The 17,523-nt window shown below is 32.2% G+C and overlaps 1 protein-coding gene across 4 annotated transcripts in view; it reads left to right on the top strand.

Annotated features, from left to right (window-relative positions):
- Window positions 1–6,083: 6,083 nt before the first annotated feature.
- Window positions 6,084–17,523, top strand: part of LOC126706342 (putative calcium-transporting ATPase 13, plasma membrane-type) — a 60,772-nt gene continuing 49,332 nt past the window's right edge. Inside the window, exons 1-2 of one of the 4 annotated variants that reach the window (XM_050405761.1) lie at window positions 6,094–9,370; window positions 12,145–12,764. In XM_050405761.1, the coding sequence (XP_050261718.1) occupies window positions 6,328–9,370; window positions 12,145–12,191 (3,090 nt within the window). In that variant the 5' untranslated portion in view covers window positions 6,094–6,327 and the 3' untranslated portion in view covers window positions 12,192–12,764. Of the gene's footprint in view, window positions 9,371–12,144; window positions 12,765–17,523 lie in introns of those variants that run through there. The other 3 variants (XM_050405758.1, XM_050405760.1, XM_050405756.1) reach the window with 3 other exon arrangements.

The following is a 17,523-nucleotide window of genomic DNA, read 5'->3' as shown; positions in this document are numbered from 1 at the left end:
ACTTTTGTTCATACACCAAAACCTAGCTCTTTGGCCCACTCTCTACAAATTCATTGTACTGGACTCACTGGTTTAAGGTCCCATGCATCTTGGGCCGGACCAGAAAAAATGGACCCTACAATAAGGATTAATGAAAATCATAGCTCAATTATACAAATTAAACATAGTAATAAGGAGATAACATCCACATAAATATATAACAAGTATACATTTTAAGGTGTTATCACACCTTTATACTCATCTAGATTAGCCATGCTTACAACCCTAGTAATAGCATATGTCAAGAGTTTTTTTTTTTTTTTTTAGAAGAATATGTCAAGAGTCTTGTAGTCTAATTGGCACATGCATTCCTGTGTTTCTAGCAAAGATGTTCAAATTTCAAATATCCTCTTCTCCAATTATCAAATTATTAGAAAAAAGTATATATAGACATTTTTCAAAAGAGCTTTTTCATTGGTTAGTTCAATCTCTTAAGCTCAAGCTCATAAACTTAATTAAGCACCTTTATGCTCATCTAGAACCCTAGTAATAGCATATATAGATGACAAGAGTCTTGTAATTTAATTGACACATTCATGTGTTTCCAATATAGATATCATGGTTCAAATCTATTCTCCCCTAACTATTGAACTCTTAAATATATATATATATATATATATATATATACACACACAGAGACATTCAAAAAACTTGTACTAAAGCCATTTCTTTGTAACTTCTCCAAAGAAACATGGGTGAGGGGGAGAAGCACCACCAAAATTCCATTTCTAAGAGTGCAAGACACTCATAGACTTGACCGTAATGGATTAGGCGATATTGCCTTCCTCAAGCAAGTTTGTCCAAGATTTTCCAGCTTTTTGTTTTTTGTCTCACATTTTACTAAATTAGCATCAAAATTAAAATTTTGAAAACAAATTAGCTTTTATCTTTTTGTCTCACTTTAAATAAATAAATCACAAAGCATAGGATGCCAACAACATTGAAAGACATTGTGTATACTATAGAAGGAATGTAAAGATTAAGTTTGTGATTTATATGCGGGTTTCAGTTAACTTAATTGGTAAAGTCTCTTATTATCAAATAAGAGACCTGGATTCAATTCCTACCTATACCAAAAACCAAGAACAAACGGCATACATTGAAACTTTTTGAATTTTTTTTTTTTAATTTATGATTTATACATTACCCTCCACTAGTATTCAAAAGACTTTATGCGTTACACTTGGAATCACTTATATTTTTGAAAAGCAGTATCAAACACAACTGAACTTCCAAGCACATTCTGACCAAAAAGAAAATAAATAAATAAACTTCCAACCATATACCATTTGAATCTATAATAGTTATTCTAATTCATTCTTCATTTTTTACCTCTTTTTTTTAGGGGAGGGGGGAGCACTTTCCCACCTTTATATCTGGCATCCGTAGTTCAAAATTTTCACATTCATCTTTGAAACCATTCAATTTTCTTATTTATGTTTGGAAAATGAACAAATACCCAAAATTACCAATCAATTTTCTTATTTATGTTTGGAAAATGAACAAATACCCAAAATTCGTTACTTTCTTAGTTGAATTGAACAAAAAATTTTGAAAAAATTATTAGTCTAACAACACAAAGGAAGAGAAAAAGTTTATGTGATTGCATTGTTGTTATTTTGGATAGCATTTGTGATAATTGTGATGACATTGGATTTAATTGAAGAAGTAATGGATTTTAGGAAATTGCTCATTTTCAGATATGATATTATTCAAACTTATGATATCTACTTTATAATGCTTACTCTTTGTTATCAGGCCAAGACATTGATTTATTTTTTGTGTAGAAGATGATTAAACCTCAAATATCTTATTCAACGGCAATAGGTTTTATTAATTGAGCTAATTGAAATTTGGAACCCCTGCATCTTTACCACTTAAGTCAATATAGGAAACCTATTTCTTTAACTATAGAAAATTGAGATATTCCTTTCTCATCAAGTTGTTATGAGCCCAGTTTTGCGTGTAAAGCTTTCGTATGCAACATTGATTCTTTACTTTTCCTTTTGTCTGAACTCACACATGGAAACTGTCTTTATGGTAGAAAAAACAATGGTCGTATTTTATTGAGTATTATAATTTAAATGTATAAATTATAACTATTGTGCATGTGGTAACAAGTGCCTTCACCCCAAAAGTAACAAGTTGCAAGTTTAAGTTAGCAAGTTAATCTTTTCAATAAATTGGGGTAAGACTACCCACCAACTATGACATCTAACAAACTCCACAAAAGTAAGAGTTTTATGCACTAGAGTCTGGATATGACATTTTTTGTCATTATTTGTACATCAAAGGTTATAACATTTGCAATACATAGAATTGAAATTATAGTCAGTGAAATATGCATATCATACCATATATTATATATACATGCATTTTTTTTATTGATATATTATATATACATACATTTTTTTTTAACAAAATTATGTATAGTATTAAACAAAAGTATTTTGTAAAATATATATTTTCTAAAATTAAAAGTTAAAAAAAAAAAAAAAAAAAAAAACCATGTGTTAAACATTTTGTGTATTATATTTGTACAAAAATATTATATATATGTAAGTATGTATGTATCTATGTATGTATGTTTATTATATTTCAATCTAAAAATACCTCATTTATGTATGGATGAATCCTAGCTTGCTTTTTCTGTGCTTTTTCTTTTTCTTTTTCTTTTTTCTTTTGGAGAATCAAATCCTAGCTAGTCCTTCGACTTTACATAAAGAGAAGCACCAATAATTTTTCTTTTTCATTTTTTTCCTATTCCTTTTATAAATTACATTTTAGATCTACCATACTAACTTGGACTTGACCCATAAAATTCTTTAGTTTGAAGCAAATCTATGTTTTCTACCTTTTTCTTGTCATAAAATTCTTGACCCATAAAATTCATAATTGAAATTTCTCATTGAAAAGGATGATAATAAAAACCACCCTGCGACACCTGATGAAAAAATTATATGTATTCCCAAAGATCAAAGCAATGGAGGCTAACAAGTAACATAAGTTTTTCTTTAAAAAAAAAAATTAAATAAATAATGAAACTTCTATTAAATTTTATGAAATTTTTATAATAAAATTTAACTAAAATAGTCTTTTAAATTTCTTCTCAAAAAAAAAATAGCCTTTTAAATATACTAAAAATAAATTATAATCTATAAAATAAATTATATTTATAATTTTTGTCTGATGTTGTAGGGTCTATCACACTGTTAATACAACAGTGTACGCCTCACCTCACCAGCACTAATTTTTTTCTCCTTTTTAATTTTTCTTTCTTTTTAAGCCACTAAAAGTCAAAAGTAAAAGTTGGACAAAAATATTAAAATAGTGAAAAATTCATTTGAGTTAAAAATTAAAATAAAAACATAATTTTAATAAAGTGAGATGAGACAAGAAATGAAATGACAATTTGATAAAAATAAAGGCGAAAAATGGTAGAATAATAAAATAGAAATTAAAACCATAAATAAAAGTAAAATCAAAATCAAATGAGAGAGAGAGATTGGGGAAATGCTCATCCTTTAATTTGTTCATCATTTGGGGACACGAGTAAAATTTTATGCATCATAATTAAGGAATGAAATAGGAAGTCTACACCTTGGTTAATTTATTATTATTTTTTTCCTTTCTTTCTTAAACATTGGTTAATTTATCAATATGAAATGTGTAATACTAAGTACTAACTAGTAACTACATCTATCATTCCCTAAAAAAAAAATGTAACTACATCTATCTCAAAAAATATATAATAATAATAATAATAATAATAATAATAAAAGGCAGGAAATGTTGGTCAAACTTTAGTGTTCATTACAACCTTCTACTTACCATGGCCATAGATACCTTCAACTCTAAGCCAAAATACTTGTGCTGAGACTTGAATTTAACCATCTTTTCTCAGCAACTATCCTTCTACGTAAAAAGACTTGCTTGTAGGGTCAACAAGTCAAGTCTGATACTAATAAATGGTCCAAGAGTCAAAGTCCAAACTATATGAAAATATAATTTAATACATTTTTATTTTTTTAAAAAAATATTTAATACTTGTTAGGGCAAAACCATGTAATTAATAACATCGTTTCCATTATCTATGGGGCAAAAAACGTCAAAAGGCTACGGTTTCTCGGTTAAAAAAAATAAAATAAAATAAAACCACATCGTTTCTTTATTTTGTTATAAGAAAAAAAAAATCTGATTTAATGTCGTGATAGGTGATGCAAAGCTTAGGTTATGTTTAGTAACGGTTTTTGTTTTTTATTTTCAAAATTTTTTTTTTTGGCGAATATAAAGAAAAAACAATTCTCTTGTATTTTTTAAATAAAAAACATGTTGGGTTAGTTAAAATTTAAAAAAAAAAAAATAGGTTTTTGAAGAAAAAATAAAAAATACTAAAATATATTGTTCTTAGGATTTGAACACTAATTGTTAACTCATTAAATGAGACAGATTCATTAAATTAAATGCGTGTTTTCATTAACTTTTAAAAATTAAAAACTGAAAACAGTCTTTTACATTTTTTCAGTTTCCTTCACAAATTGAGTTTTGAAAACAATTTTTGTTTTCTGTCCATTTTGAGTTGCCAAACAAATTTTTTAGTCTTAAAAATAGAAAATTGTTTTTGGAAACATAAAATAAGGGAAAAAAATAGTTACCAAACATAACATTTCTAACTTGAGGGATTAATTTCTGTTTATATAAAACAATATAAGAGGATAGATTTTCACCTCATTCATCTGAAATAACAAATAATGGAATTAAGCTAATAAAGAGAAAATGATGCCATATATATTTGTTTGTGTGAGAAAAGAAATATTAATTAGTATCTTGACTTAATGATATAATAAGTAATCATTATGAAGGGATGCTATAAGTTAAAATTCGATTGTATTTGTAAAAAAATAAAAATAAAATAAAATAACTATCTTTCAACAATTTTTTTTTTTTTAAAAAAGGGTTATATTTTTAGAAATAATTCAAATATAAAAAGTAATGATACTCTATCAAAGTAATGAGGTAGCACCTCTCTCTCTCTCTCTATATATATATATATATATATATATATATATAGTACTATCAAAAAATTATATACCAAAATAGTGGACAGGTAGCTAGAAAAGGTAGGCTTAACATATATTATATTTATAGTGGGTGTACAAATGAACAACTCGGAATTAATAAAAAAAAAAATTATTCGTTTCTCCAAAAATCAAAAGTCATTCGAAGGTATATTAGGAAATTTTCTCTTTCAAAAAAAAAAAAAAATTTCAAATACTAGGAAATTTGTAACTTTGTAGCACTGCCAGTCCTCTAAATAACTAGCAAAAAAAAAAAAAAAAAAAAGTAGTTTGTTACAGTATCTCCATATAAGTATAGGTTCACTTTTTCTCAACAAAAAAAAAGTATAGGTTCACTTTTTTTTTTTTTGGTTGAGAAAGAAGTAAAGGTGCACTTGATTCTCAGAAGGAAGAAAAAAAAAAAAGTAAAGTAAAGTAAAGTAAAGTTTACTCAAATTTGATCGTAATAATTAATTATTATTTTTTTAGAAAAAAATTGTATTAATGAACTTTTATTTTGTTGATAAAGTTGTATTAATTAACTTGAAAGCATTCAATACACATAATAAAATATATTTTAAGGCGTGCACCGATTGCGAATGATCATATGAGTCATCCAAAAAGTAGCACAACCATGAATTATATATTAAAAAAAAGGGGAAAAAAAAAATAGTGCAACCGTAACTAGCTAGTCACACTTTTTTATGATTGGCTAAGAAGAAAGGCGTGAATACTGCAATTACTAATTTACTTCTAAAAAGAATTACAAAACACTCAATCAATTAGGATTCTATTTTAGAAATAAATTCAAGCATTATACCAAGTCATGGAATAATCCTGTAAATTATAATGAAAATTCTTAATAGCCTTCAACGCGTAGTCAACACGTAGTGGAATCTATATCTCAATTACTAAGAAGCTACTGTGAACCTGTAACATTCCTTCTCCCATTATCTACCTATCTAGAAAAAATAAATAAAAAAACTGAAAAAGAAGTCGCAGAGAAACTTCTCTTCTTGATCATAACAAGTACTATAACTACAAAGGAATTGTTGCAAGTTATACACATTCTCCATTAGCTCTTATCATCATCCTGCCTCTCTTTTGCAAACAACCCTAAACTCATTTTCACAAAATATACATAAGTAAATAAACTCTCCTTGTGCTGTTTAGTCCTCGTGTTCACACACACACACACTCTCTTATCTCTCTATTTGTCTCCATTCCAGTCATGTCTACGATGAGGTTTCGAAAGCCTAGCGAGATAGCTATATGTGATGAAGGACAAGAAGACTGGTGGTCCGTCTCCAAGACCCACAAGCGCAGATGGAGAACGGCTTTCACGGCCATATCTTTCACCAGGCTCCTTTTTTCTTTGTCCAAGAAAGTCCTTGACAAGGATGGCTCTCTCTTGCGCACCCTTTCCTACGTTGCCATTGACGTGCAGCGTATCAACGAAGACTCCCCACTGGACAGCAAAGCCATTACATTGCTTACTGTCGATCCAACAAAGCTTCGTGACACGGTAAGGGACAAAAACTTTGAGTCTTTAAGTGAGTTTGGAGGGGTAAAAGAACTTGCTTTAATTCTTGAAACCGATGTAAAAAACGGTATCAATGGTAGTGAGGCTGATCTTATTCATAGACAGAATGTTTTTGGTGCCAACAAATACCATAAACCACCACCTAAAAGGTTTATAAGATTTGTGTTAGATGCATTAAAAGATACAACTATTATAATATTATTGGCATGTGCTGTACTCTCTCTTGGCTTCGGTATCAAGCAACATGGCTGGAAAGATGGGTGGTATGATGGCGGGAGTATCATTCTCGCTGTCTTTTTGGTTGTTGCTGTGTCTGCAGTGAGTGACTTCAAACAATCAAAGCAATTTCAGAAGCTTTCAACAAAGAGTAGTGATATAACAGTGGAAGTTGTGAGAGATGGGAGGCGCCAACCTATATCGATATTTGATGTTGTTGTGGGCGATATTGTGTGCTTAAAGATTGGTGATCAAGTTCCCTCTGATGGGTTATTCTTGGAAGGGCATTCTTTGAAGGTGGATGAGTCTAGCATGACTGGTGAAAGTGACCACATCGAGATCAATCAAGGGAATCCCTTTATGTTATCAGGCACAAAGGTCACAGATGGCTATGGTTTCATGCTCGTCACTTCTGTGGGCATGAACACTGCATGGGGTGAGATGATGAGTTCTATAAATCGTGACTTGAATGAGGAGACGCCATTGCAAGCACGCCTCAACAAGCTAACTTCTTATATAGGGAAGATTGGTCTGTTGGTGGCTGCACTTGTTCTTGTTGTTATGTTGATTCGGTACTTCACAGGGAACACTAGAGATGACAAAGGAAACAAGGAATTCATTGGCAGCAAGACAAAGTTTAATAATGTGATGAATGTAGTAGTGAGTATTGTCTCTGCTGCTGTTACTATCATTGTGGTAGCTATTCCAGAAGGCTTACCTCTGGCTGTTACTCTAACTCTGGCTTATTCAATGAAATGCATGATGGCTGATAATGCTATGGTCAGAAAACTATCTTCTTGTGAGACAATGGGCTCCGCTACAATAATCTGCACCGACAAAACAGGCACTCTTACACTAAATGAAATGAAAGTTACAGAGTTTTGGCTTGGAAAGGAAGCAGTGAAAGATGATACTTTTGCGGGTTTGGCAGGTAATATTCTCAAACTACTACATCAAGCAGTTAGCTTAAACACAACTGCTACAGTTTACAAACCACATTCTACATCAGTTCCAGAGATTTCTGGTAGCCCAACTGAGAAAGCAATTCTTTCTTGGGCTGTATTAAATTTGGATATGAGTATTGATGAAGTAAAGCAGAATTATCACACAATCCATGTAGAGGCCTTCAATTCAGAGAAAAAGAGAAGTGGGGTTTTGGTGAAGAGGAACAATGAGAAAATTATTCATACCCATTGGAAGGGAGCTGCTGAAATGATACTGGCCATGTGTTCATCTTATTATGACAGAGAAGGGGTGCTGAAAGTAATGGATGAGGAAGAAAGATTGCAGCTTGAGACTACTATTAAGAATATGGCACAAAAAAGCCTGAGATGCATTGCATTTGCCTACATAGAAGTTGAAGAAGAAAGTGGACAAGCTCCTGAGAAGCTTGAAGAAAATGGGCTGACATTATTAGGGTTTGTTGGCTTGAAGGATCCATGTCGGCCAGGAGTCAGTGCAGCTGTGGAGTCTTGCAAAGCTGCTGGAGTGAATATCAAAATGATCACTGGTGACAATGTGCATACAGCAAGGGCTATAGCTCTTGAATGCAAGATTCTCAATCCTGATGAGGATTTGGATAATGAAGCAGTAGTTGAAGGGGTACAATTTAGAAATTACTCACCTGAAGAGAGAATGGAAAAGATTGATAAAATCCTTGTAATGGCTAGGTCATCTCCTTTTGACAAGCTTCTTATGGTACAGTGCTTGAAGAAGAAAGGCCATGTGGTTGCAGTCACAGGTGATGGAACCAATGATGCACCTGCACTAAAGGAAGCAGACATTGGGCTTTCCATGGGGATCCAGGGAACTGAAGTGGCAAAAGAGAGCTCAGATATAGTTATCTTGGATGACAATTTTACCTCTGTGGTAACAGTATTGAAGTGGGGAAGATGTGTATACACAAACATTCAAAAGTTTATTCAGTTTCAGCTCACAGTGAATGTTGCTGCCCTTGTTATCAACTTTGTTGCAGCTGTTTCTTCTGGTAAGGTGCCTTTGACTGCAGTCCAACTATTATGGGTGAATCTGATAATGGATACATTGGGAGCTTTAGCCTTGGCTACTGAGAAACCCACTAATGATCTTATGGCAAACCCGCCTATTGGTCGATCCAAGCCACTTATAACCAAAATCATGTGGCGGAACCTCATGGCACAAGCTGTATATCAGGTAACCATCTTATTGGTTTTACAATTTAAGGGAAATTCCATCTTCAGTGTAAAGGAGAGCATTAAGAGAACCCTCATTTTCAATACATTTGTCCTCTGCCAAGTCTTCAATGAATTTAACGCAAGAAAATTGGAGAAGAAGAATATATTCAAAGGGATACTTAAGAACAAGCTGTTTATAGCAATTGTTGGGATCACCATAGTTCTTCAACTAGTGATGGTGGAGTTTCTGAAGAGATTTGCCAATACTGAGAGACTGGATTGGGGGCAATGGGGTGTTTGCATTGGACTTGCAGCTTTGTCATGGCCAATTGGTTGGCTTGTAAAGTGCATCCCAGTTTCAGGTAAGCAGTTGGGAAACCAAAGAGTTTCTATGTAAATATTCAATTTAATATCTAGCTATTACCTCATCATGTCATGGATGAAATTTTCTTGAATAGTTTATAAAATAAAAAAAATATTAGTTCAACTTTTCTATGGAGAGTTGCTATTATTTTCAATTTACTATTCATATTTCTCTCAAGTTGATATAAGGTAAATTCTTAAGATGTAACCAGTAACTACCTTACGGAGGAAGACTGAAAAAGTCATTTCCAAGGTCGCAATATAAGAAAATACCTAGTTCTCTTTTTGCATTAGCAGAATTCTGTATGTGGTTTCTTAAACTAGGATATATTTTGATGCAACCTATTATCCCATATACAAGTAAATAAAAAGCTCCAATATGTGGCCAGCTAGGTAGGTTGACAGGAGTTTTTTTTTGGGGGGGGTAAAGGAATGAAAGAAGAATAATATTAAGGAAGTGATTCCAGAAAAATCTATTCACAAGTCATTTGTAAAAGTTACAGTGACATATTAGGCATTCTCCTGAATAATTTAAAATAAATAAATAAAATGAAAGAAACTTCCTTTTAGTAGTAACACACATATATAAGCAAAACAATTGTAATAATATCAAAGAGCAGTTAATGATATCAAATAGTAAGGGAAGTGCACAGCCTAAAATTTTTTTTTGATAAGTAAAAGTGCACAGCCTAAAATTAAGATGACCATGATGTGCATTGTTCTACTAAGGGAAGTGATGAGACTAATACTCTGAAAAGATCATTCAAGACGAAGATATTTAAGTTTGGCATTGCTCTAATAAAAAATATCAAATATAATGAATCATTTACAGTCCTCACTGTAAAAAAATCAAGGGTAAGCATTTCAAAACTGTTCTGAATTATTCTTTCTAGACAAGATGGTCTCAGATCTCAAAACCATGCATATAAAGGAAGATATAGAAATTGATTCTACAAAGATGGCCCCCAACGCCCTGCTTTGATTCTGGGCACTTTAACCCCATGAAAAATTTACTCTTTGACATGTTTTGAGTAAAAACCTAAAGAATAAAAAACAAGTTCTAGGTCTGATTAATGGGGCATGGTAAAAGAAATTTTAAGTTAATTTATTGTATATAATTTGAATAAGTTCGTCATTATGTGTAACATACATACACAAGCATTTGCAAACTTTCATAGTTATAGCATTGCAAGCCAATAAAAAAGAGTCTCCCTAGATTTGGCAAAAACAAAAGATCTCCTAACGTAATTCGAATGGGGCTAACTAGATGAGAATCGGTGCAATAGCCAATAGCAAGGGTTATCACATGGTGCGATAGCACTTTTAATGTGAGAGAGAAAAGTTAAAAAGATAAAAATTTAAATTCCTAATCTAAGTATTGAGATTAATAGTGAACTTTTTAACTTTCAATCCATTGTGGTAGTGTGTATGTATATATATATATACCTTCATTTTATTCTCCCTTTTTTTTGGGTCTCTAGATGAAAATCAAAAATTAGGAAAAACTAAAAAAAGATACATATTTGTAATTTACCTAAGCCGTTCATCTAATCATACGAAGATATTAACAAAAACTGCTTGATAATGTGAAATAGGATACTCAACACCATCAAAAGCAATTACACATCTTGTGTATTCCAATTAGTCCTTGGTTTTAACTTTTAATAAATTATTTTATACACAAAAATCAATCAGACTCATTTTATATGTATAATCATTATGGAAAGGGGAAAAAATAATAAACCAGATTTATATACATAGGAATACTATTATGGTAATGTGAATTTATGAAATGATAAAGTTTAGGTACAAAATGTTGTAATCAAAGGCTACAACCTTACTCAATAAAATAAATATTACTACATATTTTGAAAATCTAACTATTGAATTGCACGTTCTTTACGTTTTTAATACACATGTCAAATTTTGTGTCAATTGGATATTATTTACTATATGATTTATAAGTTTATATTTTATGCATAATTTTAAACTATAAAAACTTATAATTTAAACAACTTATTGATGACATAGCTATTGATCTTCAATGGATGAGGTTACTACAAAATTACTATTGAACTATCATTTGATACCCTATTTAACCTCCATTTTGAACCTCTGCATGGATGGGACCCATGATATGGCCTAAAGATTCTCTGTCTACTTGTCTAGACAAATGGGAGGACCTATTTTTTTTTTTTTCTTTTTTAACCTTTGATTTTTTAATAGTTACTATGATAGTGGCTTCCTAATCAAATTCCAGATTCTGGAAAAGCCTCCTACATAATGAATTAGCTTTTGGGAAAGGAACTATGAGCCATCCTCTTTTGCCTGGTTGTGTCTGCAATTTCCCTTTATGACGTGTATGTTGTATATATTTCAGAAAAAAAAAGATGTCTGGATGTGCTCTTTTTTTTTCTTTTTTTCTTTTTTTCTTTTGAGAAACTGGATATGCTCATTTGAATTAACATTAAGGGGAACAAATACATCAACATATACGTACCATGGAATGCCCATTTCCTAGAAAAGCTGTCCATTCCAGCCTAAATATAAAGACAATGGTGACAATGAGCAATGCCAAGCTGATAAAAATCTGCAATTCAGTGGGGTTTTGAACCTCCAAGAATGACAAAAACAACTAGGATAATAACACACTTTCAAGTGCCACTAGTAAAAAGGAACAGAATTCAAAAAATGAAAATCTACATGTGGATATATCTTATATGACAAAATTAAAGGGCCAATCTTCATTTACTTTACCTTATGCTTTACACAGAGGATCAAATAGCAACTATGTGGAGCTTCAAAAGGGAGGTTGAATGATCTCTGTGAGGAAAAGACCAGGTTCATGATTACCTTTAAGAAAACCTTGCAAACTTATTCAGCCTATCAGGGCTAGTGGTGCTGAATGATCTGAGTCAAACAGTGTTAGCAGATCGAAGCGTCTTGGCTGCAACATAATCAATGGTTTGTGTAAAGCATAGGGTAATTAAAGAGCCAGAGTCAATATCAAGATGATCAGTAGAGACAATCACTCCAAAGCTATAGCTTGTTAGTGCATGATTCTCAAACATCATGTCTAATATGAATTTAGATGGTGAAGCAGAAGGGCATTGTAAATTCAGAAATTGCTTGCCTGAAGAGCAGATTGAAAACATTAATTCCTTTATGATGATAGATCCCACCATTTGGACAGAGCTTAGAAGGCACATGCTTGAAGCAGAAACTCCATATTTGTGTAAGTCAAAGGCCTTAACCAGTGACATGCCTGCTCTGAAAGCAATTGAGTTATAGGAGTTCAAGGCTCTAGCGTAGCAAAGGAGAGTTCAGATACAGTTCATAGAGGACAAACCAACATATGTATTAAGATGTTGAAGATGTGTGTACAGTGTACTATGCCAGCAAAAAGACATTCAAAAGTTGGCCAGTTTCATCTCATAGTCAATGTCCAATTTATTTTGATGAAGGCCATCCTAGAGCAGTTGACAATGACACTCATAATGGATTCTTTGTAATCCACTGCCACTCAGCAACCTTCCAAACATGGCTAGAGTCAGAAGTTATTTTATATCTAAAGTGAATTTTGCAAACATGTAACATTACAATTGAAATTCTTCATTTACCCTAAGAGGTAGCATAATGTGTTAGGAACCACCAGTGTTGGTAAAAGCATCAAGTGCACTTAAGCACATAAGCCTCTTGGAGCTTAGACACAAAGCGCAAGCGCACACCTAATTGAAGTAAACACACATTTTTCAAATATTATATAAAATAACCTCTAATAAAAATATTAATAGCATATAATATAAAAAAAAAATAATAAATCAAGATAGTAATATATTGCCTATGAGCTAATTTAGATAGTACAATTGTACAAAGTTTGTAAGTTCAAATTTTACATAAACAAGTTATAGAAAGTTTATATAAAACAATTAATATAATCATATAGTGCTTATGAAGACCAACTATGATAGCTATGATCAAATGAAGTATATGGTTCAATAAATAAATAAAAAATCCAAAAAGGCAAAGGCCAAGTAGCACCCGAATAGTAAATTATTCTTCGTATCTTTATGTAGACATTTTTGAGTGTGTGTGTGTGTGTAATAAAGCATTTTAAGAAATTTTTTTTTTTTTTTTTTCTAACAAGTCAATGGTCCATGACTCCGTGCAATTTCCTTTTAAGTCTGAAAAATTAATTTAGTGATTCATATATATATATATATATATATATATTTTAAAGCATGCCTTTGTGCTTCTTCAAAAACCATTAGAAAAGTGTACCTGAGGCATGCTTTATTAAATGACTATTCTTTAACCAAATGAAGCGCTTAGACCTTGGGGCTTTGAACTTTGAGCTCTAAGCACACTTTTTTTAACAACATTGGGGACTTCTTCTCATGAAGCAGAGGTTACTACTTCGAATTTCTTCTTCCCATTCTCCATGGGTTCATAATTCACTTATCATTGAATTCTAGGGGCCAAGAAATAAATATATTCCTTTAAAAAAGTTGTTTACATTTGGTTCCTCCAGTTATAAGCCTAGTCAATGGGGTTCCTTCAAAATAATTCTCATGACTTCCTACATGTCCATGCAAAGCTGCTTTTTGCCATTGTCATGTTGACAAACCCCATTGACAAGGCTTATATCTGGTGACCAACTGACCATTCATCAACCCTAAAGTTTAGAGGAGGTTTCATCTTCAACATACAAGAAGGTTAAGAATACCACTTATCAATAGCTTTGACCATCCACAAGTTTGTGTTAGCTTAATTATAAAAATAAATAAATAAATAAAGCCAGAAAAAGGTAACATATATAAAACAATGCTTAGAAACAAACCTCTGCCAATACTGAGATGATGAAGCAAGGGCAATGAAAGGCTTGTAATGGTATTGAAGCTTTGTCCAAAGAATTGGTTTATTAGGAACATTGCATCTCCTGCTAGCAGTCATGAATATTTCTAACATAGAAAAGTACAAAATAGGATACCAGAATAAAATGCTCAGTTCTTTAACCATTTCATCCTTCAACTCTGCTAATAATTTCCTGATGAGTTCTCTGATTTTAGGTTCTTTTGAGCACTGAATCAAAATAACTAAGACCTATATCTTAGGTTCTTGAATTGAAGTATATGTCTTGATTCTTTTCATGTGTTTCAAATACGCGGGTGTTCACTATGTGGTTATGTAACAAAACTATTGGACACTGATTAAGAGACAACTGGTGAAATGATTTTCCAGAGAACACAAGTCTAGACTGCTAGGAACCATTCTAGCTACATTAGAATCCAATCTTCATAAAGGGTCACAACAAACGCTAACTCAAAGAAGCATTGATGTTTTGTAAAGAAAACAAAACTTATTATGGCCAAACTCCAATATTTCATATTCCGCAGATGTTTTGTTCTAAGAATAAAAGAAAATTGTACTGAACTACATGTCATGAGAGCTTGATGCATCATTCCGCATATTTCAGTAAGAAATCTGCTTTCCTAGAAACAATCTGTGCAGATGATCTTGATTTCCTGAGGACTAGATTCAAACAACTTTTTGTAGCCTTCCTGAGTATTAGTGTGCATTAATCTTAGCCACATTCAAGTAAAAAATCATGTGAAAAGAGCTTAAAGTACTAAAAGGTAATGTAGCTTAAATCATTATAATGATGGTAAGCAATTAAAACTCAGAACCTGCATGCATAATCCTGTAAATATACATAATACAAGTCATAAAAAAAATAAATAAATAAATTATATATAAAATAAAAATAAAAATAAAAACACACTAAATCTTTAGGAGTAGAATACCCCAAGGTCCCCAACAATGTATACATGAGAATAATAGCATTCATCAAAGAAAAAGATTCACCTAAACAACTAATAGAGAAAAATGTGATGATTACACTTTCTTCTGGATAAACTCATGAGATAGAAAAATAAAAGAATTTGCACATGATGGGGCAGCCTCTAACAACTTAGGTGCCAACGGACCACAATGGTACAAGCTGCATAAGGAATGTAGCAACACATGGAGCACCTGCTGCCCAACCTTGGCTTCAAAGCATGTATGATGCAGAGCTCCAATGATTATCTTCAAACCTGGTCTGCAATCAAACTATTGCCTTACTTGGACTTGGGCAAACAGGTTTTAGTAAATACTACTGTCAATGTGTTAATGTTTTTTTTTTATTTCCCTGGAATTTCAAGAAAAATAGATGTTCAACAACACTTCTTTGTCCTTATTTTTCCTTTTTTCTTTTGGGATCAAGGTTTACAAAAGTACACAATTAGTTTGATAAGTAGCTGAATGACTAAAGGACAAGAAAAGAATACTGATAAAATTGTTATGAAGCCAAAATTTTGATATGAAGAAGGGCCCTGACTAAGAGTTTATTGACACTACCTACATTGTGGCACTTTTTCTTTCTTTCTTTGCATTTTATGAATAAAAGATGAGTAAAATTACTTCATAGCCTATTTTCGTTCAGGATCAAGGTATAATGTATCTGGATGACTCAGGAACAAGAAAAAAATAAGGTGTACACAATATTTAATTAAATTTATTTGCTTAAAGGTGAGACAAAAAGTGACTTTAAGCAAATAATATTTGCTTTAAGCCACTTTTTGACTCAAAGCAAATAAACCAGCCATATGCACATTGGATCAAATGAAGGCCCATACCAAGCGTCTTGCATTGGCACTCATCCCGGGCTAAACATCATAAACAAGAAGTAACCAGCATAGCAAAAAGTAAACCTAAGGTAGGTTCTCTTTCCTTGATTCATAACAGAATTCAACCATCACATTGTTCATAAAATTAACCATGCCTTACTAAAGCTCCCTCATAGGATAATTGGCCTATGACACTGATTAATTATCTATCTCACTTTGTTTTGATAGGTAAATACAAATCACGTACCCAGTCAGGATTAAACCCATGTCTTCACTTCACTATCTACCCCTTGTTTATGGGAGGCAGGAAATGTCATGTGGCCCACAAACCAATGAGGCACTGACCATGTTGATTGTAAATCTTAACAGAACATATAAACCATGAATAGCCCAGGGAGGGATTTAACATTTTTCATTTTCTCCTAAGTAACAACAAAGTTTGGGTTCAAGCGATAGTCCAGTAGTATTCGCACCCTTTGTGATGTCTAGTATCTGGGGTTCGAACCACTATTCAACTAAAGAAAAAAGATGACAAACAACGTTCTGAACATACAAAAATATGGGTAATCCAAAGGCTGCTTATGTTTCCAGTTACCTATACCATGTACCTAAATCTTGTAGTCTGCATGTAATCCGTTTCCTAAAAAGTCTCAGTTGAGTGTTCATGATCTTATGTTCCCAATTCATGGGGAAAAAAAAGGTTGTTAGCGTTTTGAACTGTTTCAAATGAAGGGTGTTACAAGTCTGCACATGGGTCCATTACACAGGAAGATGAAAAGTCAGGTTCAATGTGTTTATACGGTGATTTGAAAATAGTGGTCCTTTCTTATGAATTTCTCTTTGCAACAGAAACACAGAGTTTAGCCACATTGTTTTCTAAAGAAATGCATATAAGCAGATTCATAATTTTTATTCACAACGATGAGTATAGAGAAAGGAATTTGAACTTGGCTAACCTGGAGGTTGAGTAAATTATCCAATATTCCAAGAGTATTGCTCTCTCCTCCCACATAATTTGGAATTCCACTAATTAAATTCATAATAAGTGAGATAAGACACTATTGTTGATGAAGTACTCAATAATTTTGTTTCCCCCTCAAAAAAAAAAAGTAAATAATTTTGCTTAATGGTGTATTTGGATGTAGAGGAGAAGAGTAGAGAGGGATGGGTGTTTATTTAACCTTGTTTTGAAGTCTTTTAAAGAAGGGGAAAGGGTTGGAGGAAACCTCTTCTCTTTCTTTTTTTTTTTTTCTTTTTTTTTTTTTAAGATTATTAGAAATATTTATCATCGCACACCCTTGATACAGTGGTCACTTCACAAGTATAAATACTTGTGGGGTGTGAGGGGTAAGGACCGGGGTTAAAACCTCTAATAATATTTATCACCGCACACCCTTGATGCAGTGGTCACTTCACAAGTATAAATACTTATGGGGTGTGAGGGGTAAGGTCCGGGGTTAAAACCTCTAATAATATTTATCACC

This window comes from Quercus robur, chromosome 11 (assembly GCF_932294415.1).
Source record: "Quercus robur chromosome 11, dhQueRobu3.1, whole genome shotgun sequence".
Classification (NCBI taxonomy): Eukaryota; Viridiplantae; Streptophyta; class Magnoliopsida; order Fagales; family Fagaceae; genus Quercus; species Quercus robur.
Note: the sequence above shows the minus strand (reverse complement) of the source record. Positions and strands in the feature narration are given on the sequence as shown.